The sequence below is a fragment of the Diadema antillarum genome, unplaced genomic scaffold (genome assembly GCF_040938485.1).
Source record: "Diadema antillarum isolate AM-2024a unplaced genomic scaffold, OU_Dant_1.0 seq00001129_RagTag, whole genome shotgun sequence".
NCBI classification, from domain to species: domain Eukaryota; kingdom Metazoa; phylum Echinodermata; class Echinoidea; order Diadematoida; family Diadematidae; genus Diadema; species Diadema antillarum.
In genome coordinates, this window is record NW_027271942.1 from 401,997 (window position 1) to 429,581 (window position 27,585).

At 39.0% G+C, this 27,585-nt stretch overlaps 1 protein-coding gene across 1 annotated transcript; it reads left to right on the forward strand.

Moving 5' to 3' along the window:
- Positions 1 to 637: 637 nt before the first annotated feature.
- On the forward strand, positions 638 to 27,585 carry LOC139744026 (uncharacterized). Its single transcript, XM_071654490.1, has 8 exons — positions 638 to 703; positions 9,734 to 10,419; positions 13,572 to 13,743; positions 16,351 to 16,532; positions 18,398 to 18,487; positions 21,989 to 22,204; positions 22,532 to 22,672; positions 27,109 to 27,585. Exons 2-8 carry the CDS (start codon positions 9,831 to 9,833, stop codon positions 27,528 to 27,530), a joined length of 1,812 nt encoding a protein of 603 aa, XP_071510591.1. The 5' UTR covers positions 638 to 703; positions 9,734 to 9,830; the 3' UTR covers positions 27,531 to 27,585.

The following is a 27,585-nucleotide window of genomic DNA, read 5'->3' on the forward strand; positions in this document are numbered from 1 at the left end:
GTTGTACGCAAGTGACATCATACACTGTAGTAGTCTTCTCCTCCAGCAGTGATTGCACAGATACTTAAAAAATTCATAACTTTTAAACGGATTGTCTGATTTTCCCCAAACGTTCACTGATGTGTGCTACTAACATTGTTGCCTTCACTCAATCCACATGTATATGAAGGTGAACTTGTCCTTTAAAAGCTAAATCTTCACCTCGACCAGAACTGTACACACCCTTTACCGAGCAAGTAACAAAGATTGAATTTTGTGCAAATCAAATTATATTATTTCACTACATAGGCCTAGGCCTAATTGTTCTCTTCTCAACTAGGCTCCATGATTTGAAAACTTCATCGTATTTACATATTTTACATATTTTGATGTTAAAATGAGAACAAATCAGAAAGGAAATGTCAACTTAAAATGTAGGAGTAGGACCCTACATTATTAATAGTTTGACATTTCTTTTCTGGGAAGACAAATGTTTGCTGCTGTTGTTTGTTTGGAGAAACGTTTTGTTGTTGTTGTTTGTTTTCTGCATGGTACACAAGACAACTTGCCTCGAGCTCTCATAGTATGATGATTACAAACTTTCAACGTGTAAAGAGAGCAACGACAGAGGGCGTCATTTTATTAGCAAGATGGATAACTCGTCGAAGGCGAACGTGCAGCGAGTTCACCCTCGGAGGGGCCGTTGGATGTAAGCTTAAAACTGGTGAGAATTTCTGATTTACCAGCACATGTCAGAGAAAATGTGTGAATTTGTTATACTGACTTGATTGGTTGATGTGTTTATTGTTTATGTAATCAATTCTGGAGCATGCATGACCAGAGACAAAGTCTCGATCTCTTAGCACTGTTTACGTTGTGTCCCCATCCTCACCTTTCGGGCGAGGTACGTTTGTGTTGGAGCTGACCAAACGGTTGTTGGCATTATAAGAGTGGGTTTAGGTGTAGGGATCAAAGCAGGTACAGGTGCGTCGAGATGCTTCTGTGGCATGCTGTGTGCCGACGCGACATTGCATGACATGCATGTCTCGGCTGACTCGCGTGATATTCGGCGTTCTCATATTCAGTCATAATTATCGTGATTATGTTGATTATTTAGGCCCCAAACTCCAAATCATGAAATAGCAACATTGAATGAGCAGTGTATAAATTACATGGGCATACTTTGTTGATGATGGCGATAACAACTGCGACCAGCCCCAACGCGTAAATTTAACTGTGTACAAGGAGGAGCGCCCCTTGCCGGGGTTAGGGCATACTCGTACAGCTCGTACTACTTAAAGTACTACTACAGTTCACATGGGGTTTGTTCTGCCCAACATGCACTTCTATATGAAAAATTGATAACAACATGGCATGGACATGGGGGATCTGGATCTGGATCAATACGCTGCCGGACTGGGTGGGAGATGAGGGCGTGAACTAAATTAATCGTAACGAAGGTGGCTTTTTTCTGTCTTGCTTCTGAAGACTTCTGAAGATGGGCTGTTGATTACTGTTGCTGGAAGGTGATTCCAGGCAAGGGGGGTGCTCACAAAAAATGAATATTTATATTGCTCTGTGTTTAATACAATGATGAACTTTAAACCCTTTGTCGTGGTTTATCACTTGTCTTTCAAGAATATTCTGTGTTTTGTAATCTTTGAACTGTTTAATTTTGATATTTCTTTTAGGTCTTGTTTTGGTCAGAAAATTTTCGACGGGTAGACCCGGGACTAACCCCTCGACCGCTTTGAAGAAGGATGATAGTTTAGTACCTGCCTTCTTGATGCTAGGGTGGGTAGGTTTAGCCTCTGCCTCATGCTGGTGATGCAGCCAGGGGTCCTAGATGTGTAGTCTCCTCCTGTGAGAAATTACTGGAATCGAAATTGAACTTGAATCAAATGATGTCAATCAATGACATAAATCATGATTTTGCCCTTTCCCTGAATTCTACTTCTAACATTAGATTCTGTCGCATAGCTATCCAGGTTCCTCATGACAGAACCAAAAGTGTCTAATGAGAGGTACACACTCATACTTCACAAGCAACAGTACCTATTTCTAAACATACACTGTGTCTGTAGGCAGGGCTCGACACTAACGGTGGCCCGGTGGCCTGGGACCACCAAAAACGCAAGTCGGGCCACCAAAATTTCAGAAATGAAGAATTTGGTGGCCTGATTGGGCCACCAAAAAAGGTCGGGATGTTTGCCTTTGGGCCACCAAAAATAAAAGTTAGTGTGGAACCGTGCTGTAGGTATGATAGAATGATGAGTCTTGATCTTGTCAATCTGCATTCTGCTTATGGCATGGCTCTCAAATATTTAGACAGTAAGTGCAAATACAACATACACTACAGTAATATCCTTGTTGTGACGGGTACCTATTTATTTGCAGCAGATACAGTCACATTCATCGATGAAACAGCTAGAAGAGTGTCGAGTGTGACGAGTCCCACTATAGAATAAAAGCTGGAGTTATTAGCAAGTGTTATAATGGGAAGTGGGGGGTACTCCCACCTGATTGGGCCTTGAATGAATGAAACTGCCCTGTTGCAAACAGAAATGATTACTCTAGACCAGAGTAGGCAGGGAATCATTTCACTGAACTATTGCCTATGACAGTGTGCTCAGGAGAGAGACAAAAAGTGCATGCAGGGGAGAGTAGATGCAGTGCACTCGAAACCTGACGACAGTATACAAATAGTGGTCATGAGTGCAATGGTCATGAGTGCAATGGTACAATTTCACACAAGGTGAAAGATAGAGGCGCTCTATTCAACGAGGCGAAGCAGAGACTCCAACCCCAAGCACCTTCTGATCTGGAGATTCTCCCGCCTGAAACCCCTAGCAAATGGGAGGCACCAACTTGATGTGCACGAAGCGCACATCACGAGCGTGAAGCGCGAAGTTCCTTGCGGCGGGGTCCAGGGCCCTGGAAGCTGTAGGGTTGTATATCTGCTTTCTAGTGCTATCTAAGGCCTTTTTTTTTTCAACATTCGATGACACAAAGTAAGAAATCATTTCAAGCGGGAGACACAGGGCCAGGGCGGGAGAAATTAAATCTCAAGCGGGAGAACGTTAGCCATATACATACATACACAAAACTGATTGGTTGCAATTGTTTACAAAACTAATTGACAATATACTGCATACACAGAATATTTCGCAAAGTTTTTATTTTTGAGAATTTTGCAAGTCAGGTGCTATTTACAAATTTAAAAACACCTGATCCTGACAAGAATGTGATGCATGCATACCTTTCTCTATTCAGCGCTGTACTCCACAATTGTGAATTTAACCGCTCACAAAATTGTCGGAAAGTTGCGATTCGCAAAATATTAGACTCGCTAAATATATGGTGGAAACAGTACACTTTTCTAAAGTGCACGTGTAGTTGTTGAGTGGATGTGGCAAATGTTTGTTATTGTGACATCAGAGCAATGGCACAAAAACTTATGAGTCAATCTTGAGTTCAACACAGTAGTGAATGGAAATTGATGAGGTCACCCACGTGATGGTACTTACAATTGTCTAACTGCATGTCACATGATGAACAATCAACCAATCAGATTGCTACATTCTCTTTAGGTGTTGCATAATGGTTCATATTGCACAACATTGTGAGTACCCAAGAATTACATGTGCTGTATCTCCACTACTAACACAAGTTTAAACCTGTGCTGTTTTGGACTTGGTTTATAAGATGGATCTATGACCTAACTGTATATCAGCTGATAAAACTGTGCATTGCAATACAATGGGGCTGCTCTTCGACCAGCCACGCAAATGACAGTGTGAATCAGAGCAATCATCCGAGTTGGTGCTTCAGGTGGACTCACGATTTTGAACAGCTGTACAAAGCAATCAGTAATCTGCCTCTAGATAAACATGCAGTGCAGATGTACTGTTTTGCTGCACACTTTTTGCACTTCCTTACATTAATAGTGAAAAAGTAAAGAGAGCGCATGTGACTCATTTCAGCACCTCTGATTGCCTACATTCTTAAACCCATTTTTATAAACGGTACAAAGTGTATGAACAATTAACTAATTTTTTCAGCCAAACTCTATCCCTTCCCCCAGAGGGTCGACACCAAATTGAAAGTTGTGCACAGCATTATCGCTTGCATTTGAACTTTTTACCTGTTGTGGATACACCTACAGTACACCATCATGATTTGATTTTAGATGAAAATTTTGAGGATGCATTTAAAGCAATCAAAGGTAGAATTGCTCATAATAAAAAAAAAAAATAAAATGTAACCAGTGTTAATGTGGAAACCAATAAATATTCTCTCATTTCCAGCATACCAGCCTTGCAAAATGAGTGTTGTGTGAGCTACAAAAATACATGTACTTTTTTGGTGTGTTTTGTCACTATGCATGCAGTTCTTCTAACAAAAGAATTTCCAATCCTGTATCTCCTCTGTTTCATCCAACCCATGGCATAGGGCACCAAGAGTAAAGTGCTAAACTGGAACTAGCTACCACGCTTGAGGCACTCTTTTAAATGTAACATTTTTCATGGAATATTTTGATTATTCACTGCAGATGTAATAATGGGGAAGCAAATCTAAATGTGAAATGTATTCACACTTACTGTATTTGTAATACACAGTATAGTGCTTAAACTGGCTTCTCCTATCTGTGCTGAAAGTGCACGTCACACTTTTGATGTGAAACATAGGCCATCATGACATAAATAGTGTACCATAGCAAAGAAAATCATGAAAAGTTTTACCTAATTTGTATGCTATCTTTTCCACATGATTTACTGAAAAAAAATACTTTATAGCTCAATAGAGATATGACTTTTTCTTAATCTTCTGTGCTGAAAACTTTCCTATTATTACACTCATATGCCAGGAATGAATGTGTCTAAAACTGACTGTGTTGACAAAGAGGAAAGGAAATTGGGGTTGATAGAATGAACAGGTTGATTGCTGTTTATTCAGTCAAGACAAAAAACAATGAGTGAACAGGAAAACACAAAGATAAAGGAAGAGAGTGCAAGGGGGCAATTCCGTATGGGAAGGGCAAAAACAGCAAAATTCAAAGTTAAGTAAATGCTCTGAAATTTCAGTTTCCCGTACAGACGGATTGTTGTATTTACGGAAACAAAAAACCCTTTACCAATAACTTTCCTCGTTTTTGTTGTACACACTTTTAAAGTTGGAAGACTATTTATTGTATTTATCTAAAATCTTACAATATTAAATGAAAATTTAAAATGAAACAACTTAAATATCTCTCTGCTTTATCCATACTTCCACATCTTTCTTCCTATGCTTCAACAATCACATTAAATGAAGCATTCAGTCACTCTCATTATGATATTTTTTGGAGAAATGTTCAAAATCTACTGACAAATTGACGTAATTCCGTTACCATAAAATTGAAAAAAGTTTTCTCCTGAACAAACTAATCACTGATTTTTTCTCCACTTGTAAATTTTTTCTCTACATGTGACTCCCTGAAAAGTTACAAAACATTTTGTGAAATATCTCCTTCAGTTCTTCTGTAATTGTGGTAACGGAATTACATGGTAACGGAATTACACGCACATCTAATATGGAAGAGAATGACATATCCTACTTTCGTGCCAATATGTATGTGAACTGTTCATGAAATAGCTTCAGGGCATTATTATTGAGCTTAACAGTGTTGGTGATTGGCAGTAAAGGAGTGAAAGTTGAAATATATGTATGGTATGATACACTGACATGACTCAGCATAGTGTAGCTGGATGCCTCTGACAGTGAGTCCTGACATCAGGGTACACACTTGACGAGACTTCTTGTGCTGAAAGTCTCCTCCCTTCCTTCACATTTTCTCATGTACAAGAACTACATGTGTACATGGAGACTGTGCTAACTGATAACTTTATAAGGTTTGCTACAGATACTCATTCTCAAATGTTAAAAATCATACTGAATTTTGAGATATCAATTTGTATATTTTCTTGCTAAAAAGTCTCATGGTTTCATACAAAATCTAAGTATAGTGATGAGGGACTATTGAATGGGTGTGATGCAGCATAAATTGAACAAAGTTACAAAGAAGAGGAAGGACATAAAATTTATTTAATAGGAAAAGAGAGCACTGCTACTGACAGAGAGAAGTGAACAGGATAATTTTTGTGAGGAAAGATCAAGAATTTAAGAGAAGGATCATACACAATGTGATAGAAGTCATTACTTGACACGGGATGCCCACTGAATGTGACACCTTTGATCTTTCTGTATGCTAAAGGCTTTATTATCACCAAGTCGATAGTCTGACCTTTTATTGAACATGTCATGTTTTCATCCTCAAGTCCTTTATCTTTAATGGTAAGTGTATGACTATGACCTTCTTTCATTTGTTTCTTAGATCTTTCCTCCACAGAGACATTATTTTGATTTTCATGCCCATTTGATACAGAGCATCTGCTACCCTTTGAAATTTTTCTTTAATCCTTTCTTTTTAAAAGGAATGAAGACAAAAACACCATTTGTGATGAACATTTACCCATTCAGTAATTGTGATACAGCTCTAAAATGTAACATTTAGTCCTATACTTTCCCATCCTAAGAAGATTCTAAATACTAAAGTCAATGGGCTTCTGCTTCTACCTTTACCCTTCATGTTACCATTTGCTGTACAATCCACTTTCCTTTCATACAAGTGCCATTACAGTGTATTTTATAATTTGCTTTCAGGCAGTCAAAATACAACTTACCGCAAAAGAGAAGATGCACACTTCTTGTGAGTAAATATATGGCAATACTCAGGATGACAAAATAGAAGAAGTCAAAGAAGAAAGTCAAAGAATAGTCAAAGAAGAAAGTCAAAGAATAGTCAAAGAAGAAAGACAAAGACAGGAAACTTGTAGGAAAATTATAGGCCAAGTCATGATTGTGTTTCTGAAGACGTCATTTGGAAATTTTGTGTGGTCAGAAGTAAATACTAACATTATTCATAGGTTGATTAATCTAACTCTAACACAGTGAGCTGCAGATGGATAAAAGAGGCCCTCTTACCTTTCTATGAATTAACAGAATTTGGTGGACTCACTCTAATGGTTCAAAAAGTTGTAGTTTGTTAAAGTTATTTTGCTGTTTTCTATTTCCTTTTAGTTTAGTTTATTTTATTTTGATGGGCTTAAGTAGGACTAAAGGGAATTATCAAATTATGCACTACATTACATTTGTATATACCAGGGGGCAACTTCAGCTATTAGTAAAATGTCACAAGTTTTTAGTGATTAATATATGCCACAACATAGATAATAATGATTAAGCACTGGTGCAGTACCATAATCATATAAGAAAATTTTCTTTTCTATTTATGATTGAATTGTAATTTGTTATATTTGTCATTGAACCACAACTGCATCTTTTCACTTAACAAATTAAAAGTTTCAAGCATCTTTAGTGTTCATACTTAATATTAAACATTGTGTTCAATGATGGGGCTGCACACTGTGCTCTTGCACTGTAAATTGGCACTTTATGATTTAGATTTAAATTCAGTGTCAGTCCGGACAGTTTTTCATTATTTTCTTATGCATGTGCACATAATATTTATGTACAATACTTGTATTTAATTCACACATATTGTCAATTATTGGCATATTTAGGAAGAAGAAAACAGAGAAATCTGTCTTGCATGATATCAACAAAAGAAATACAAGAAAATTTGAGTATTGTTGACTGGATTTATAGAATTGTACTTGTGTAGGGCTATTCTAGCGTAATTCCGTTACCATGTGTCTTAGATGTCATTTACCTGCAGAGTGTGAAATTCTTAACTTGAAAGTAGACAAATTTTGATGGATGTGGTACTTAGAAGTTACGAGATCTTGATTGACATAGTTACGACTTCAAATCACAGTAGTTAGCATGAACATTTTATGTTTTTTGACAATAAAAACTTATTTGGCACCTATACACTTGTAGCAGTTCAAGGTCAAAGGCTAGAGAGTACTTCTTTAGTGGTTATATTATAGCTAAAGGCTTAAACAATCTTTATCAAGACATTTCAGAATACATGAGTACCAAGAATGTGTATTTTTTCCAGTGTATTTCAGAAGGCGTAATTCCGTTACCATTTGTGTAATTCCGTTACCACTGACTTTACAGGGAAAAAGCGTGCTGCTTGGAAAATGTGATGAAATATTTGAAAAACAATACAACTGAATTGAAGTCGACACAATCAAAGCTGAAATCAGACAACAGCCTACAGTGTATGTGTTATAGATTTCAGAGAAACAACTCCCAAAGTCAGAGTTGAAGTTGTGACTAAATTCTCTGGTAATTCCGTTACCATCGCACATAGACCTCCTTTGTAACCAACCAAGTGAGAACATTTAACAAATTTGTATTTGAGGTGACAGCGTGAGTACCTCTGCATCTTTTAAATGTATCAAGAGAAGGCAAAGTAATCAATCCTGTATACAGGGTGAAAGAATATGAGCCAAAATTCTCTGATTTGTAATTCCGTTACCGCGGAATTGCCCAAGGGCAGAGTGGAGCAGTGGATGAATGGAGGAACAAATACCATCAGTGATGTGTGCGAAGGTAACCCAAGCCTTCCATGTAAACTATATAATATACCGGTAAATGTGTTTGTGTGTTTGTGGGGGGTGGGGGGGGGGGGGGGTGGGGGATTGATGGGGATAATTTTAAAAACAGCTAAAATATATTCACCAAAAAAAAGCTCTGATTGTATTAAACATATAAGTATGGGTGTGATTGAGTTCTTGTTACCCTATTTCAGATGACCCTATTTCTCTCAAAAGTTGGGTAATATTGCCTAGAAAATTATTGATTCAACATGTATTTGCCCATGTCACTTTGCAACATTATTTAGTCTCTGTCTGTGTGTGTGTGTGTGTGTGTGTGTGTGTGTGTGTGTGTGTGTATCCAGCTGTAGAAGTACTGATGGGTAGTTGTTCCTAACAATGTTATTGCAGGAAGAAACAAAACGCCATCAAGCTTTCTGTAAAATCAGATCTCTACCTTGTTCTAATTAGTTCTCTAAAGTGTGATGTGTTCCCTGGAATGGGATTCTCTGAATTTTTCTTGGGTACTTACAATTTGAGTTACACCTGATACAATAGGTGATTTCAAATTGAGTGCTAGTGTCAGTGCTATCTCAGCACTAGCACCAGCAATAAAACCGAACTTGAAATCAGTTGATGTTGGGAGGTTGACGTCAAAATTATGACCTATTTCCGGTAGTTTGGTGCTGGGCCCGGTGTTTAATGTTGTCTGCTGAACTGAGCTCCACCATTTGTATCGGCGATTTACATCCTGTTTCCCCATTGGCCAACACTAGCCCCTAGGGATTATCATTTTCGTCATGTGAAGTTCGGTGCTGGTGTTAGTGTTGCCGTGAGAGACCCATCATGTTGATGGGTCTCCATCAATGTTGACTCCATGTTGACCCATCAAACTGATACCTTTAGACAACTTGAATTTCATTTGATGCATCAGTATTTCAGCTAAAGTCGTTTACACTGATTGTAATACAGTGCACTCCCGTTATAACAAACACGGTTATAACGAAGTAAAAATTTGGGCTGCAGTGTCATCCACTCTATGTATTTCTATTGTTTATTTGTTCGGTTATAACGTAATTCGGATATAACGAAAGAAAACTGCCAGTCCCGAGGACTTCTTTATAACGGGAGTCCACTGTAAGTGAATTAATATTGCAGTCTTTCCCAATTTATTCACATCAGTAGACTGTTGTTCTCTTCTATTTCAGATTTTATTGTTTGTGATGGATGGAGACAGAGAGCGTTCAAGCAGGTTGTGCTTAGAAGTAGACTTCACGTAATGGTGTAGAGGTACCAGTACTCATCATGACCGCGTCCAACAGTAACCTCTCGCAGTTCCCCGTCGTTCACCATCTCAAGGTGGAGCAAGGTAGCAACGCAGACGCATCCTCAGTCATGGCCAGCAGCTTCATGCACGCCACCTCTTGCCTGAACGACACTCCATCCTCCGCCTTGGTGGAGCCGGATCCCCACTCTCTGCTCAGCTCCTCCCTGACCGTCCCGCAGTCCAGTCTGACCGTTAATGACGACGATGATCCAGTGGACGGCATGGACTCCATCGACGAGGCGGGAGACCTGAACGGGAGCGAGTTCTCCCAGCCGCTCGGGGACGATGTGGACACGATGGACGCCCTGTCCAGCCTAGCCTTCCAGCAGTCCAGCCTCTTCCTTGTGAACCTGCCCACGAGGACTCAAGCACCGCTGGGTGCACTGGGCAATACCACTGCCACCTTCATGCCAGTGTTGGTGCTGGGAGGGGGCATGCAGAAGGGAGGAGGAGACAATAACGTTCCCCAGCTGCTCAGGCTGCGAGATCTCGCCCATGCCAACTTAATCTGTGCCACACAGGAGAGCATTGCAAGAACTTACAATGCCTCTCCACCCAAACCTGCAGGTAGGTGTCATATCGAACTAAAAGAAGAAATCCACTCCAAAATTTTATCAATTTTATAAGAAAGAGGAAAAGAATTCCCTGCAGAACAGTGCAAAAATAATCATAATCGGATGAAAAATAAGGAAGTTATGACATTCTGAAATATGAACAATTTTTGGAAAATGCTTCTTGATCAGTCGTTATGAATATTAAAATCAGCAAGTTGATGATGTCATGCTCTCACAAATTCTTATTCATTTCATGTATAGAAAATGACAGAAATCTCGTATTTCAGCTATATGAATATAAAATTTGCCTTAAAACCACCAAAAATAAGAATAAACAAATGTTACCTCTGATATATTTTGGTATGGGAACATGCTTGACCTGTATTAGCAAAAAATAACAATTTTCCCAAATTTCGCACATAACATACATGAAAAATTATTAGGGCATGACATCATCAACTCACTCATTTGAATATTCCTAAGGACTGGTCAAGAAATGTTTTCTGAACAAGTGTGAAATTTCAAAATGTCAAAATGTCATATCTTCCTTATTTAATTTCAAATATTTGTCATTTTGGAACATTCTGTTGGGATTTTTTTTTCTCTTTCTTTTGGAATTTATTTTTTGGGTGGATTTCCTTTGTAATGGAGGACATGTGGTAATTGTCTGGTCAGTTTTGTTGCTGTTGTTTTTTTTTTATTCTGGTTTTTATAATTTTGCATAATATATTCAACTATCTTTAAGGAAGTGATATATTAAATGTTTGGATACATCTGCTGAACAGATGTCATTGTGATTATTGTAATAATGATAAAAGAGTAATCATAGTTATTTTTCATCACCATCATCATAGTCTGTGATGTCATTTAGAACTTTGTTTTAGGGCATAACAGAAGTACATCGTCAATGTCTATCATTTAGTTTGAAAAATTGCAATAGATTTATTTTTTTAAAAGTAAGAAATAAAGACATTCTGCTCTTGACATTCAGCTTGACTAAATCCATTAAAAAAACAGGAAAAGCATTGCCAGAGTGATCATAGAGACAGTCTACTTAAATTACAGCATGGAAAAAATTTTCCAACTTGTCTATGTCCTTAAAGAAAAGAGGAAAATTGGTACTAGGCATTTTTCAGTATAATAAAGCTTTGTCAGCTGAAAACCTTTCAAGGATTCTCACAGGAATCAAATCAGTGGGGAAGTGAGGATTGAGTAAGATTTGGTGAGGTGTACTTCATGGAAAAAAAAAAATCTGTTTGGAATTACAGTATGTGACATAGAATAAGTACATAGATATGATACTGAAAAGTGTTGGTCAAGGTATATGAAAATAACAAAACAATTTTCTCTCCATTTGTTTTGGATTTTGATGAATTTTTCAATGTATGACCCAATCTGTGTTGTGCAGTATTGTAACCAAGCAACACAGGATTTATTTGATTTACTTATGAATTTAGCATGATTGCTCTTAATTTTTTTCTTTCATTCACATACATGGTATTGATTCTTTTTTTATTATTTGTTCAAAATGCCGTCAATAGACATTTTAGTGTCAATGTACACGGTGGAGGGGAGAAGCCAGGACAGGAAAAGGCCCCCAATATAAACTGAATTCATGTATTAGAAGAAGTTTAGGACCATGATTATTATGGTATGTCCCTGTTCCAAAACTCAGCCATTTGAGTATGAAAAATCAGTCTTTCCGAACTGTGTTTGAGTTTACATTTTTGTAAATACGTGTTTATGGGTAAATAAGCCAATTTGGAGTTTCTAGTCAGCTCATGTGCTGATGAATCTTACAAATGATCTTACTTTTTTCTCAATTTGTTTAGGCACTTCACTCATTTTAAAAGTAACAAAATGCATAAGCTTGCATGACGTAACAATTTATGGAATTCATCAGTCATGATTAAATAAAGGATGAACTGGCATAGACCAGGCGACCAGAATAGTCCATTAATAACAGTTTTGGGAAATCCTCCATTTTATTACTTTGCATTAAATGCATCAACAGTCTTTTCTGTTGATATTGCCTAATGCCCTTTTTTGCTGTCAGGCGGATGTGCTGGCAAGCAGCATTTATAAGGATAACTTGAATCATCATTACATCACAGATGCTTATCTCTGTGAATTTAAAATCCGACATATCCAGTTGGTTCAAATTACCCTTTTCAGCTCATGCGCAAAGTGGAACACCGAACTGGCTTATTGAAATACAGCTATACTGCCCTACTTTGGCAAAAGGAAGCAAGTGACATACCATCCAAATTTGAGTTATTGATGTTTTCATAATTCACATAACGAGATCTTCTTCCAGGCCAAATTTCATGCAGAAACGCTCGTCCTACTAAGAGATATGTTAGATAAGACATCATGATAGTCCATTGACGTCAGTGTAAATGACAGACACATTTTGCTCTTTTACGAGAAATGTCACTTGTGTCACTTGCTTCCTTTTGCCAAAGTAGGGCAGTATATATGTGCAATATTTCATACTACAGTCGTGTTGCATTGCTCTGTTTGGAAGTCACACAATTCTTAGTCACTTGTTTTTGACTGAAAATACTGCACAAGTTGAAACTATGGTACAAACAATTTTGCATGCAAAGTCAACTTCAGTGAAATTCTCTTGTCTATAATAATTTTGCAGACAAGTAATTCTATATTTATACATGTTGTTGTATGCCAATTCTGTAGAGTGTGATATTCATGAAAATGTCCACACCAGGAAATACTTGATTCTAGCAGTAAGAGCCCAGAATCGGAGGCATATCATCAGACAGAACTGGCAGTTGTTGTCTTTCGCAGACATGGCTCCAATATGAAATGAAGCCCTACAACACGACCGTGCGTCTAACACCACCGATTGTTCTGAAAAGTTATAGAAACGGAAGGCTAAACTATGCAAGATAAATGTGGATATGGACAGTGATTGGTGTCTGCAGTCATATAACTGAATACTTATATGCCGAGATGGACATGTGTTATGATGGTGAAGTATGCATTCTGCTTGCTTCTTCGTTTTATGGCTTCCTGGGTTTTTTTTCCACCATATGTAACATGCAAGTTTGACGGGGGCACATACGAGAGATGTTTAGTGTGTTCATTGTAAAAATATCCGCCAAAGAGTGTCATAATTGCTTCAAATTTCATTGCGAAATCCAGAAAAGCGGGAATTCAAGTGCGAGGAGTGTGGGAGGAACTTCAAGTCGGCGAGCCACTACCGCTACCACATGGAAACCCACAAGGGCAACAAGATGCTCAAGTGTCCTGTGAATGGCTGCAATAGGAGCTTCTCGTGGCCTGCCAATCTCAAGTACCACATCAGGACACATGCGTGAGTTGCTGTATTCTCCTAGCTTGACATGCTGATTGTTACAAACAAGGACTACAATTTGTGTAGATGTGTATTTGTTGTAGAGCCAAATTTACTGGTTTGCAAACCTGCTTTTACAAGTTTGCAGCACTCGTGTCAACAGTTTGGATGGCCATTGATTATCATTCCGAGACTACAGTATGTCCAAAAAAAAAATTACAATCCACTTTTCGCACTGATAACACCCAATATGACTAAACTGTCTAAATGCTACTTCAGAGTCTTAAAATATAACATCTTAGCTCTATTTTGCAGAAAACCCCATTTGATTTGGTTAAGCAGTCACAGAGAAATGTGGATTGTTGTAAAGCATGTCATGAGTCTGATTCTTCCAAGTTTAGCACTTGGATGCTCTTAGAAATGCAAATTAATGTGTGAACACAATAGACAGAACTTGGAGGGAAGAGACTTCTGACATGCTCTACAAAATTCCTCTTTTCTCTTTGACCACTGAAGCAAATCGAATGGGCTTTTCTGTAAGATGTGGGCAATGAGTTATAGTTTCATACCATGAAATTGCATTTGGATTGATTCACTATTCTTAAAGCTACCGTTGCGGAGGACACCGTTGTTATTTTTTGGGGGGACATACAGTACTGTAAAACGAGGAATATTCGCGTGCATTTTAATTTCGCGAATTTCACAAGCGCCAAGATTCGTGAAATTAAAATGCACGCGAAAGTTCTTGTCTACACTATATATGCATTGAATGCCAGAGGCAATCTGCAAAAATTTCATGCCGTGAAAAAGGCCGTTGGCTCCAATTCGTGAATATTTCATGCCGCGAATATATCATGCTTTATTGGACAGATTCGGCATACCTTTCATTGCCTTTGATCAAAATGTTTTGATAGTCCTCAACTCTTTATGATATTGCAGCCTCAGGTTGCAAAGTTGTAGGTCCCCCATTTGCACAACAGACAGCCTCTTGTAGGTTAATGTTGTAGGGACATCAACAGTTATAAAGTTAGAGGTATAATGACTAATGTAAAAGTTGAATGATGCTAAATTCCACTTCGAATAATATAGAACTACATTATCACAATGTACTCGGCATGTGCTGTTGTGGAGATTGAATTCCCATTTATTTCATCACCCATTTCCGGGGAGGGGGAAGGAGAGGGGTGCTTGGTAGATGAGGGAACTACGGTACTTTTCAAATAAAAAAGATCAGATCACATCGTACTACAGGCTGTTGTCTCTATTTGTGGCAGTCACACAAATAGGAGCCTCTTTGGCAGCGTATTACTGAGGGAGTCATTTCCATGCAGAAAGCATGGATGCAATTAGCTGCTGTTTTAAAGTTGATTGACATATCCACGGGTTTCTCATCTTTGCTTTGACTCTCTCTTCATTGGCTGCTAATGTGTGCACAAGATCTTGCCTAGGGTTTGTGCTGCATTTTGATCCATCATTTATTGTCGAGAAAATATCAGCAATGTTTGCATGGCTAGACTGGAATTGATGTCCACATATTGTTGCCTAGCACTAGCAGTAAGTGTACCTCAGGCTCCATTACTCATAGCATGAGATGTGGTTGTAATCATAGTCATTACCGAGGTGTGGCAATCTAACATGTACTCAATGCCATGATGTTGAATAATACCTTTATTCACTGTACCTTAGAACATTATAAAGATGATATTGATTGTGATGATGATGGCTGATGATAGAATAATAATCATTATGATAATAATAATAATCAGTGGCAGATCATTTTTTGTTAAAACAAAAGAAATAAAAAGAAAAAAATGGGGGGGGGGGGGCGCACTGACGCCCTCCTTTGATTTTTTTTAGGCACTTACCCTTTAGGGAATTTCTGGATCCGCCCCTGATGATACCAATAATACTAACATTAATGATAATGATGATTATATTAACAATAATTATAGTGATATTGAATGTTGTCTTTATGATTATTATAATTATCATCATCATCATCATCACCATAATCATCATCAGTTTTACTACAAAGACAACTACTACTACTATTCTCTTTACATCAAGATTTTTTATCTGACAAATACCGTCTAATGACCAATAGTATGCTGCTGTAGGATGTAGAGGAATGAATATTCCCCGATATTGATGTATTGTTGACCAGTCCCACAACTGGTGTAAAACTTTGAGTGCTCAATGTGCAGTAGGGTATGGGATTATGGAATATCAGTTTTGTGGCAAATCAACATCACATGTCTCACAAGTTTTTGTAAAACTTAGGTGTTGATCCTTGTTGGGAGTGGAACCAAGTGAGTCATGACAGAATATTAGAATACTTTCATGTTTCTACATGGTAGTGGATTTAAGCAAGCTGCATTACTTACAGTTAAAGTCAATGAAAATGGGTAATTTCATATCTTGGCAAAGTAGTGTAGATTTATGGTTGAATTGTGGATATGGTCATATTATTGGAATAGGGTTGTATATACCTGGTTTAGTAACTTCAGTTAAAGTTCAAAATCAGTAAATGAGCAAGTGTGACAATATGAAGGGCTTTTCAATGAACCTGTGGGATACAAGTAGTCTTCTTTGGTAACTGTGAGATCTTATTTGTTCTTTTGAAAGCAGGAATGACCGTCCATATTCCTGTGGCATCCAGGGCTGCGGGAAGACTTTCTTCACTGTCCAGGCCCTCAAAGTTCACATGCGGATCCACACGGGCACGAAGCCCTTCAAGTGCACGCATGATGGCTGCGACAAGAGCTTTACCACGGCTGGAAACCTTAAGAATCACATACGTACACACACAGGTGAGGTGCTGCCACACGTGGGGTAATAGCATTTTAAGTTATACCAGTGTACCAGTGTTGAGTATAATGAATGAGTTAAGTCATGCACCCATAACAAGTGTTCCTGTATGGACACACACACACAAAAAAAAGAAAATCCCTTGAAGTCTTGTGCATACAACTGTGCCAAGTTGCAGTAAAGAAGGGAGATTTTTGAAGATCAGACCTGCCAAGTCTCACACCTGTGGCGTGAGACTAAACGCATCAGTGCCTCATCTCATGCTCACACGCCCAGCATCCATTTTCTCGCTCCTCCGGGCGCAGCAAGGGGGAAAAAAAAAGACTGCAATTTTAAAAAAGACGACATTTTATTCTCAGACAACCAGTTTATTTATAAAAATCATGAGATTTGGTACATGCTTTCAATGCAATTTCATTAACAAAACTGCTTACAGGTATGCCCCAAATCTCATAATGTCATATCCCAAATTAAAAAAATCTCCCTGCCATAGGAGGGGCCCCTGCCCCCCTCCCACACCCTCCCTCTGCTCAGTTGCTTCACTCCCTCGCAGGATCTCACTCCCAGCCACTTCTAAAAACTTGGCATCTCTGGAAGATACATCACCGAAGATGTGTTTTTGATCTTAAATACTGTAAAACAAGATATTTTCGCATGCACTTTAATTTCGCGAATTTCGCGAGCGCCAAGATTCGCAAAATTAAAATGCACGCGAAAGTTTGTGTTTACATTATATGCATTGAACGCCAGTGGCACTTCGCGAAAATTTCATGCCACGAAAAAGGCTGTCGGCTCCAATTCGCGAAAAATTCATGCCGCAAATATATCATGTTTTACAGTATATGGCAATATTGTATGGACTCTGCATGCTTGGGTTGAAGAAAACAAACAAGCACAAAACCACAGCACTGTGACATTTTGGAACATTTCTTGTTTTATTTTCATCATTTGCTCCAGACTCAAAACACATTTTCTATACTGAATGCACTCATGTTGAAGTACCTGCTCATCCTGTGAGCATTACTTGGTATTGAAAACTAGGTTATGTAGGACCTTTTCTGTGACTAAAACGTCATAGATTGCTCCACTAAATGTAGTCTCTTCAGTCACTCTCACAGGAGAATTCAATATGATTGGTTTCACATTTCATTTGCAAAAAAAAATTAATAGATAAAACAACGAAAAAGATACAATGTAAGTGTAGTTGGTTCTTCAGACAACCACTCAACAATTATATCTGATGACCAATGGTGTGTGCCAATCATGAGATCTGTCAAAGTTTGTTATTTACATTAGAAATAGTCTCCTCTCTTTTTTTTTAAGATGACAGATGGAAACAAGGAAGGTAGCCAAAGGTCATTGCCAAATTCTTATCTGAAAAAGAAATCAGGAAAGATTTACAATGTTTTCACATGCTACACTGATTTGTAAATGCTGCGTTCAGACAGAATGTTGATAATATTCAGGTTTGTTTGTTTTTTTGTTTCAAAATATGAATAAAGGCAGGTCATGTATTAATCAATGAGTTATACCTTTCAGGGCCAGATCTAGCTGAGCTGGGTATTGCCCGAGGCTGAGCCTGAGTGCTGTAGAAACATATTCTGTGAGTCTGGACAAATTATGATGCCGTTTTCCTATGCACAACCCCCCCCCCCCCCCCCCCCCCCAGATCTGCCACTGCCTTTCATGGACAATGAATACTGCGGTCTGTAGTGAGATATACTTTCTGTCACATAAACTTTGAAGTGCAGGTGTATTCTCTGTCATATTATTTTTTTTTTAAAGAAAAATATGTAGCAAGCTAAATAAAAGAGAATGATGGCAGTAAAAGATTTATCCCTTTGTGTGATGTTTTTTTTTGTGCCAGGTGAGAGGCCATTTGCATGTGACTTTGAGGGCTGCACCCAGAGCTTTGCGGAGATGTCCAGTCTGAAGAAACACAAGCTGACCCACACAGGTAGGACCAAACACAGATGGTCAGCTGTATTGGTCGTCTATCTAGACAAGACCTCAATTTAAGCCATTTATTAGGAAAAGTAACCAAAAATCTTCTTCTTTTTTCAGTATCGCATCATATCTGAGGTCAAAGGTGATTGCTACATATTGTGTTGACATACGATTTTTATGTTCTAAAGATATGATTGCTTGAAAGTCAACATGTGATTTACAGGTGGTGATTAATAGTAAGCTAGTAACTGAAATACATGATGAATTTTGAACTGTCACAACATGTTTTGAACATGGAATTTGACAAAAAGTATAGAAATATGCCATCTTCTCGCCAGGATTCATGTTATCACTAAACATACCACTAGTTACACTTTGCGCTTTGGAACAGTCCTATGCAATCTGTTATGTATGGCTCACAAATTTCAGACTGTCTCAGCAGTATGTAAGTCCTACAAATAGCTTCATTGATTTGCATCCTTGTGTGTTCGTGATAGGTTAAAAGCGTGGTTGTATCAATAAGGGTTATATTCACACCTGTTTAGTTCTTTTTAAAAAATAGTTGTTGTTATTAAGGGCATTATTTACCATTTGCGATGAAACAAACCCCAGCTTTAGTGCTGCAAAATAGTTCTAAAATGTGAGTTAGGGATAGAAACAACCAGTGTAAAAATGTTTTGATGAGTATAATCAGTGTTAAGTATTTTTAAATTAGCAAAATGTGAACAATAGTGAAATGAAATTGTATATAGACTAAACTTTATACAGTTATGGTTTATTGAGAAAGATATTGTTATCTAGACTCTTTATGTTTTAGGTTTTTTGCAAAATTTTTATATGGTAGGATGTTTTGTAATACAACTGACCTACAAATATGCATCAAATGTGATAACTTGAACGTGTTTGAATTTAGTATCTTTCCAATATACAACAAACCAGAACTAGAGTTGATAGACATGCTCTTAATGGACGACAGCCAGCATCAAAAGCCAATAGAGTACAGTTATCAGATATCAGCTATTGCAATCAGTGTACAGGAAATGCATTTCCCTTTTCACTTCAGGGATGGCTCAAAATGATGTGTATGTGGTCTGCAGTTGAGCTAATTTCCTGAGGAAGCAAAACTGTGATACTGTCATGCTGTGGTCATTTCTGTGGCATTCACTACAGTTTGGGTGTGATGCATCTCTTGCCAGCGCATTTGTTTCAGATTCATCACATATATTTGCCCTGACAAATGACTGATGTTGAATATTTAATTGCTCTGTGTGTCTATTTGACCATGTTATCAGAGTTGTAAGAATTTGTTGTGAAGTAGTAGTACAGTGGACTCCTGTTATAACGAAGTCCTCGGGACCGGCAGTTTTCTTTTGTTATATCGAAATTTCGTTATAACTGAACAAATAAAGAATAAAAGAACATAGAGCTGATAATGTTCTGGCCTGAATTTTTACTTCGTTGTAACCGGAATTTCGTTATAACTGTGTTCGTTATAACGGGAGTACACTTTGTACAGTCAAACAAGAGTATGATGTTGAGTCCTGTAATATCATGCAATGCATATGTTGCCCAGGATTACCTCCTACTATACACACGTACAGTCTGTAATTGAGTCACACAATTTTGCATTAGACTATAATACATATATGCTCTTTGCTAGAAGTCTCTTTTGGTTGTCTCTAGCTGGGCTTGCTTGCCAAGAAAGTCTGTGTTTTCACATCACTAATGATAGCATCATGGCAGTTTTGTGTTAAATGCCTCTGATCAGCCCCATCTCATGATAACATGGGTACAGATCACGTGGGAGGTGGAGGCTGACCTTTCGTGACATTTATTGTCTCGGTTTATAATCCCGCAGGAAGAGGTAGGAAGCTGGGATCATACATCTGTCGTTAGATGAGAACATGCGGGAACCATAGATATTGGATGTCTCCCATCAGTCCCCTTGTTATAGCTGCCAATGAATGTTCAGGCTTCATCCCAGGGTCGCGAGACCAAGTCTGTAGCATCTAGGAAACATAACCACATATTGGAATGATTTCCTCCCAGGGGGTAAAAGACAGGGGGACTGCAGGAGATAGGGGTGCTTTCGAGAAAGTAATTGGATGGATGATATAGAGACCTCCCAACCATTCTGAATTTGGAGGAAAGAATCTGAATTTTGACCATTTCCAGTTCTTGTTTCAGAAGGAGTTTCCTATTTTTCTTGATGATTGTACTACATACTCCTATGGGAACTGCTCTTTTTTTCCTACTTTTGGGCCAAATCAACCCCATTTTTCAGAAAGAAAGGTTAGGAGGTCTGTATGATACAATGACACAAGTCTAGCCTCCCCATCTTTGTCTTATTAAAATGCCCCACTTCAACGTGCACCATTTGTTTATACAGAAAAGTAAAATCTTGACTGTACCACATGTCTTACAAATCCATTTTATATAAAGTGTCCTGAAAGTTTCAAGTATAGTATTGAGTTCTAAAATGCAGACTATCACTTAAAGATATTTAATGCTTGTGAGAGACTTACTGTTTGCTGTTCCCTTTGGATTCTCATCTTCGATATGAAGAGATACATGAAATGAAGTCAATTATGTGTGTAATCATGTTGTCCTCTCGAGTAAGAGTAAGTAAAAAACTCTGTCCCTCAGATAAGACATAAGATAGAGGTCCCTGTGTGAGTGAGTCATGACTCACATATGTAAAAGAGCCAAGTTCACTTTCTGACAAAAGGCAGTTTGCAAACCTGCTGAAATTATACGCCCCACTTATCTCCACCAAAAACAAAAAACAAAAGCAAACAAAAATAAAACAAGAGCAAACAAGCAAATGATGTCAGTTCCCGAGGTTCGTTCCAGGTGTCTAGTGATAGTCAGCAAATGGGTTTAATTTCCCCACATTGTACCATAAGTGCAAACATGGAACAGTTCTTCAATTTGTCTATTGTTGTTGTAATTTTGGAAGAAGGATGGACATGCAACTTAAGGGTCACTGTGTTTTGTCTAAGATTTCATTTTCCAGCCAGAATTTTAGTCGGGAGTCTCAGGTGATACTATGATATTGAAAGAAGTATAAAGAATAAGTAAGTAGTGACCTACATGAAGTGACAGGGGAGACAGGCTAGAGATTAAGGTTTAAACGTCACTGAAACTTACCTGAGAAATTAATTTTTTGTCATAACTTCCACAATAAATGTCCAATGGTAATCATAATTTTCTGTGATAGATAGCTATTCATTTGAAATTATTTCATGTGAGCCAAGAGAGTTACTGATCAATCGGCAATGTCAGTGGTTAAGATAAATCTTCATTTAAAAATGGATGAAGGGACCTCCTTGACAGACACGGGTGACTTGATGAAAAGTCTGAGGCATTCCTGTCAACTTCATGTAAGACCAGTTTTTTTTCTTTGTTTGTTTGACTTTTCTGTAATGTTCAGTTTATCCACTCATGAGATATGTCATCCAGTGCCATTAATCTTGCACAAACTGATTTTTCTCTCCTAAATGTCTGTTAGGTGAGAAGCCCTATGAGTGTGAGATTTGTGGGCGTGTCTTCACCCAGAGCGCCAGCCGTAACACCCACAAACGGCGCCACCACAGCAGCCTGTCAGACAGCAAGGTGTCACCCATGCTCGACGGTGAGGCCGACATCATGGGAGAGGGGCTGACATCAAAGGGACGGGGTAGCAGCAGCAGGCATCATGCAAACCACAAGTCTCGGTTCAGTATAGGTAAGTCAAATTCTTCGGCAGTACATAGAAAATGCAAAGACTCCAACAAACCTGAGAATCTCGTAAATGGGAGATTCTCCTGCATGGACCTCCTAGCAAATTAAAGACTGATTGTGCAAGTATGAGAAAATGTTAAGCTCGTGAGTGCACATCACAAGCTCGAAGAGCAATGTACCGTGCAACTGGGGTCCAGGGCCTGCTTAAAGCCACAATTTACCATTTGCAGCTGAAAATATATATTTCATGCAGTTGAGTTACTTTTGCCATCATCATTGTCACATATCTCTCCACTTTGATTGTTTGTTCTCATTTCTTTTCCCCGTACAGAGCGTCTGAAGGACAGTGTGCCAGACACCAACATCAGCCAGGCCATCACCGGTATTGACTCCAATGAAGTCCCCTCTGCAGCAGCAACGTGCACTGCTGATGGCTCAGATGATATATCACTCTCACACTCACTCTTACCAGGTAGCGTCACTTCAACACCCTTCCCCTGACCCAACTCTTAAAGGGAAATTCCATCCTGATATCGTATTGTTTTATATGGAAACAGAAAAATCAGCAGAGTAAATCAGTGGAAATTTAGGGGGGAAAATGCAGACACACACACCAAAAAAGCTTTGAACTGTAAAAGTTTAGAATATAAAATGGCAGCCCTGAGTGTGTGTCAAGGTGTTGAGCTGCTCTCTATTCGGTTCACACACTGAAGTTTACCAGTTTTTATTTTTCTCTCAAGAAATGTTTTATCCTGGCTTGTTCTTGGTATATGATGACAGTAATTTTGTTTTTGCATGTCCATATCGGCACATAAATTCTGTTTGTGCCCAATATTTGAGCAAAATGAAAATAAGGGAAATTTTGTGTACAAAACAAATGAGAGCTTCTCAACGCCTTCATCACACAGAGCTGCCAATTTGTCTCACTCTCTAAACTTTAACAATTCGTAACTCTTTGTTACCAATTTTTCACTGATTTACCCCTCTTATTTTTCTGTTTCATACAAAGCAACATAATGTTGGGAGATTTCCCTTTAACATGTCATCATACAGTGTTTGTCATAAACGACATTTTGTTTGCTGGCAAAACTTCCAGTTTATGAACTCCTGCCCTCTGATATTAAAGCCTTACAGTCGTGGCGAGTGGTATGTGCGGCACGGAGACGAACGCAACGCGCTGCCTCTCCCATTCTGTATCAAATGTAGTGACCCCGAATGAGAATAGCGCTGGCTCAGTGGGTCAGCGAACAACACTCTAGACTACAAGAGTTCTGTGCTACAAATCTCCTGACCCAAAATGGCTGTCCGAGCGAGCCACGAGAGCTTCCGAATGAACGCACACTCTCAGTGCGCATGCGCATGAAGAGAGGCCAAAAGAGCCACACGTCTTCTGGCCTCTCTCCTCCAATCACCACAGCTCGCGGTCACAATGTTTGTGTATGATGCGTACACACGCACGCACACACACACACACGTGTCTCAGTGGCAGCATTGTCCGACACGTTTATGGATATAGCACTGAGTCTGGCATTGCGCATTTGCATGCACAAACTTCGGTCGTTCGGGAGTTTACGTACCATTAGGGATGACGATCGTCCGACTTTAAAGACTTCATCGTAACATTTAATTGTAAAGACATCATTGATGGTTAGAAATCATTCCTAATTATCGAGACACACTTAGAATGCTTTTGTAATACACCTAGGAAAAGGTGAGTAGTGTGAGATCCCTTACCACATTAAAATCAGTGTAAGACATTTTTTATGCCTCCGCCACGAAGTGGCGCCACGAAGTGGTGCCGGAGGCATTATGTTTTCGGGTTGTCCGTCCGTCCGTACGTACGTCTGTACGTCCGTACGTCCGTCCGCTTTCGTTTACGCGATAACTTGAGTAATATTGACTGGAATTTTACCAAACTTGGTCCAAGTATAAAGTATGATGGGGCAATTATTTGATAAGATTTTGGGTGAAATCGGCCAAAGGTCAGAGGTCAAAGGTCAAGGTCAAATCATGAAATTGTATCCGTTTACGCGATAACTCAAGACTGGATCGAGCAAATTTCACCAAACTTTGTCTGAGGATGATGTATGATAGGACAATTACTTGATTAGTTTTTTAGTGAAATTGAACAGAGGTCAAAGGTCAAAGATCAAGGTCAAATCCTAAAATTTATCTGTTTATGTGATAACTCAAAACTGGATGAAGCAGCTTTCACCAAACTTGGTCCAAGGATGATGTATGATGGGACAATTAGTTAAGTAAACTTTAGTGACATTGGCAAGAGGTCAAAGGTCAAAAGGTCAAGGTCAAATGCTAAAAATGTTGCTATTTCCCCCATTTGGATGCAATGCCCAAAGGTATTTTCTTGAAACTTGGTGTAGACATGTACTACTGCGTAAAGATTCTCCAGAGAGAGTTTCATGTCATAAGGTCAAAGGTCAAAAGGTCAAAGGTTAGGTGAAAATGTTGCAATATCACTTTTCTCGCAAATGGTTCAATGTATCTTCATGGAACTTGGTACTTACGCATGAACTGACTGGCAGGGATTATCTAGGGAATTTAGGGGTCATGGGTCAATAGTCAGGGGTCAAAGGTCAAGGTCAACTCCTCAAAATTTTACTATTTCCCTCATATACTAGTATATGCAATGCTTGCATTATTAGTTTTAAAACTTAATATATACGTGTACATGCATTACCTAATGGAGATTCTCTAGGAAATTTCCAGCCAGAAGGTAAAAGGTCAAAGGTTAAAGGGAAAGTAAACCCAATGAGCAATGTGGATTGAGTGAAAGCAGCAACAGTAGCAGAACACATCAGTGAAAGTTTGAGGAAAATCGGACAATCGATGCAAAAGTTATGAATTTTTAAAGTTTTGGTGTTGGAACCGCTGGATGAGGAGACTACTACAGGATATGACGTATTAGTGGACAACAATACAAAGAAAATATAAAGGAAATTCAACAAAAATTCACTTTTCTAGAATTATGAAAGAGCAATGGACCAACCTCTTTCAGAAAGCAGGGGGAATAATTGCTACCCTCAACATATGTCAATATCAAGTTGATGGAATTTGTAATTTTTATGAAAAATGGATTTTTGTAAAATTTTCTTTATGTTTTCTTGGTATTGTTGTCCACTCATACGTCATAACCTCTAGTAGTCTCCTCATCCAGCGGTTCCACCACCAAAACTTTAAAAATTCATAACTTTTGCATCGATTGTCCGATTTTCTTAAACTTTCACTGATGTGTTCTACTAATGTTGCTGCTTTCACTCAATCCACATTGCTCTTGGGGTTTATCTTCCCTTTAAGGGTCAAAGGCCAGGTTTCAATGCCCCCCCCCCCCCCAAAAAAAAAAAAAAAAAAAAATTATTTTGTACTGTAATTACACTCTTTCTTCATACCTTGGAAATTACTTAGTGCATAAACTTATAAAAGGGTCGGTCAGAAGTCAAGTAAAAATTCTCAATTCCCCAAATATGTGTACCTGCACTCTTAGACAATTATAGCAAACCCAGTTCAAAGAAAGTGAACATTCAAGACATTTCTGACAAACCTGTCATTTCAATGAGCCATTCTGCCATCAAAATATTTTTTTTCAAGTCTTTGGTAGTTAATGCTTGACACTGTGGTATGAAAAGACAATTATGTGATTACTGGTAAGTTTCTCTCTTTCTTTCGAATTCTGGTAAATGGAGTTGCAAGTCATAATGCAGAAAAAGTAAAATGGACGTATGGATGCACTTACATAGTGGCAAATGATTGCCACATGGTAGACCAAAGAGGTAGGTTGATAGACAAATGGGAAAATGTGTATGAAATTGTACTGCTCATTCAAGAAAGCAAGAGGTATAGAGCAGTTCACAATTGTTTAGGCAAAGTATTTGAAAAGTGAAATGGTGTGCATCTATAAAGTGTTAACATTATGAGACATAGCACAATGTGTAGACTGGTGCATGCAAAATTTGTATGAATTCTCCATATCGCATATAGCTATAAAAGAACCAATGTTGGCGGCGCACTAATTTAATCGGCGTGTTTTGGAGCGATTTGCAGTCAACCCCACTTCTGGTTGCAGCTATCGCTCCGCGCGCTATTATGCATGCATGCACGCTGCGTGCAGCGGCGCGGCTAGCGTCCCACACACTTATTCATCGTGAACAATTTTGCCATAATAGGCTTCTTGTGTGGAGAACTTACACAAATCTGTATATGTGGGACTGTAATAGAGATCGTCGCGTGCGATGAAAAGATCGTACACGTGGGTCAATTTTCAACTATTTTATCTAAGTCAAAATAGTTAAATATGAAGTGAAAACATTCAGATTAGGGATTTCAACATCTCTGAATTCTGTGAAGGGGTATAGTTTCAGTAATGTCGGCCTCATAAATGATCTGAAGAATAGATGAACACGGCACATTCAGTGCAGCAGTTGTAACTGTGTACTCAGCACTAGCAGCAGTGCAATGGGCCTCTAGTTCGCCGGGGGCAGCGGGGCAGGTGTAGGGAGCAAAAGTTCTTGAATCTTTCGCGATCATCCACGAGTAATAGCTTTTAGAAAGACACTTGCTGAAAAGGTAAAATTTACGTGACCGATGTTGAGCAGACGCTACCGATGCAAGTGAAACTGTGTGTTGGCGTGCAGTGCATTGCGGTGCAGTGCATTGCGTACGTAACGTGTTGGTGATAACAGGAAGTTAAGCTGACTGCATAAAAGCCAGGATGTTGATTGCGCAATGCATTCTGGGACGATATTTTGCTATATGCGATATGGAGAATTGAGATAACCTTCCCTTGTGCATAAAAATGTTAATCTGTATCTGGACCCACTGTGTGACAATTACAGAACCAATTATCATCATAGTTGTTTTTCTTGTTTTGAATCTCCTCCTCCCAACACTCAGGACTAGGCCCCAGTGATGCTTCAGTACATGGCCCCCTGGAGAAATCTGATTCGCAGGACGAATCCTCAGGCTTTCATCTCTCTCAGCACCACCAGCACTCCATCCACAGCATGGTGAGTGGAACGCATCACCACCCTCATCACCACGGTGATGACGTGGAGGATCACCATCACCATCCCCATGGTGACGACCATCACCAACATCACCACCACCACCACCACCACCACCACCACCAGCCACCAGAGACGGACAGCATGGTGTATGAGGGACCGTCCCTGCTGCAGTCGGACCTGGACCACGCTGGTCCCCATGTGATGGGCGTGGCAGATGATCCTCCCTCGGTAGGCCAGGGGTTGCAGTATCCAGATGACATCTGGGGAGGACAAGAGTCACTGAGCAGACACATCATGGAGTGCACCTGACCAATGGCACAGCTGATTCTAACTTTATGATGAATGAAGTGTGCTAGTCACTACA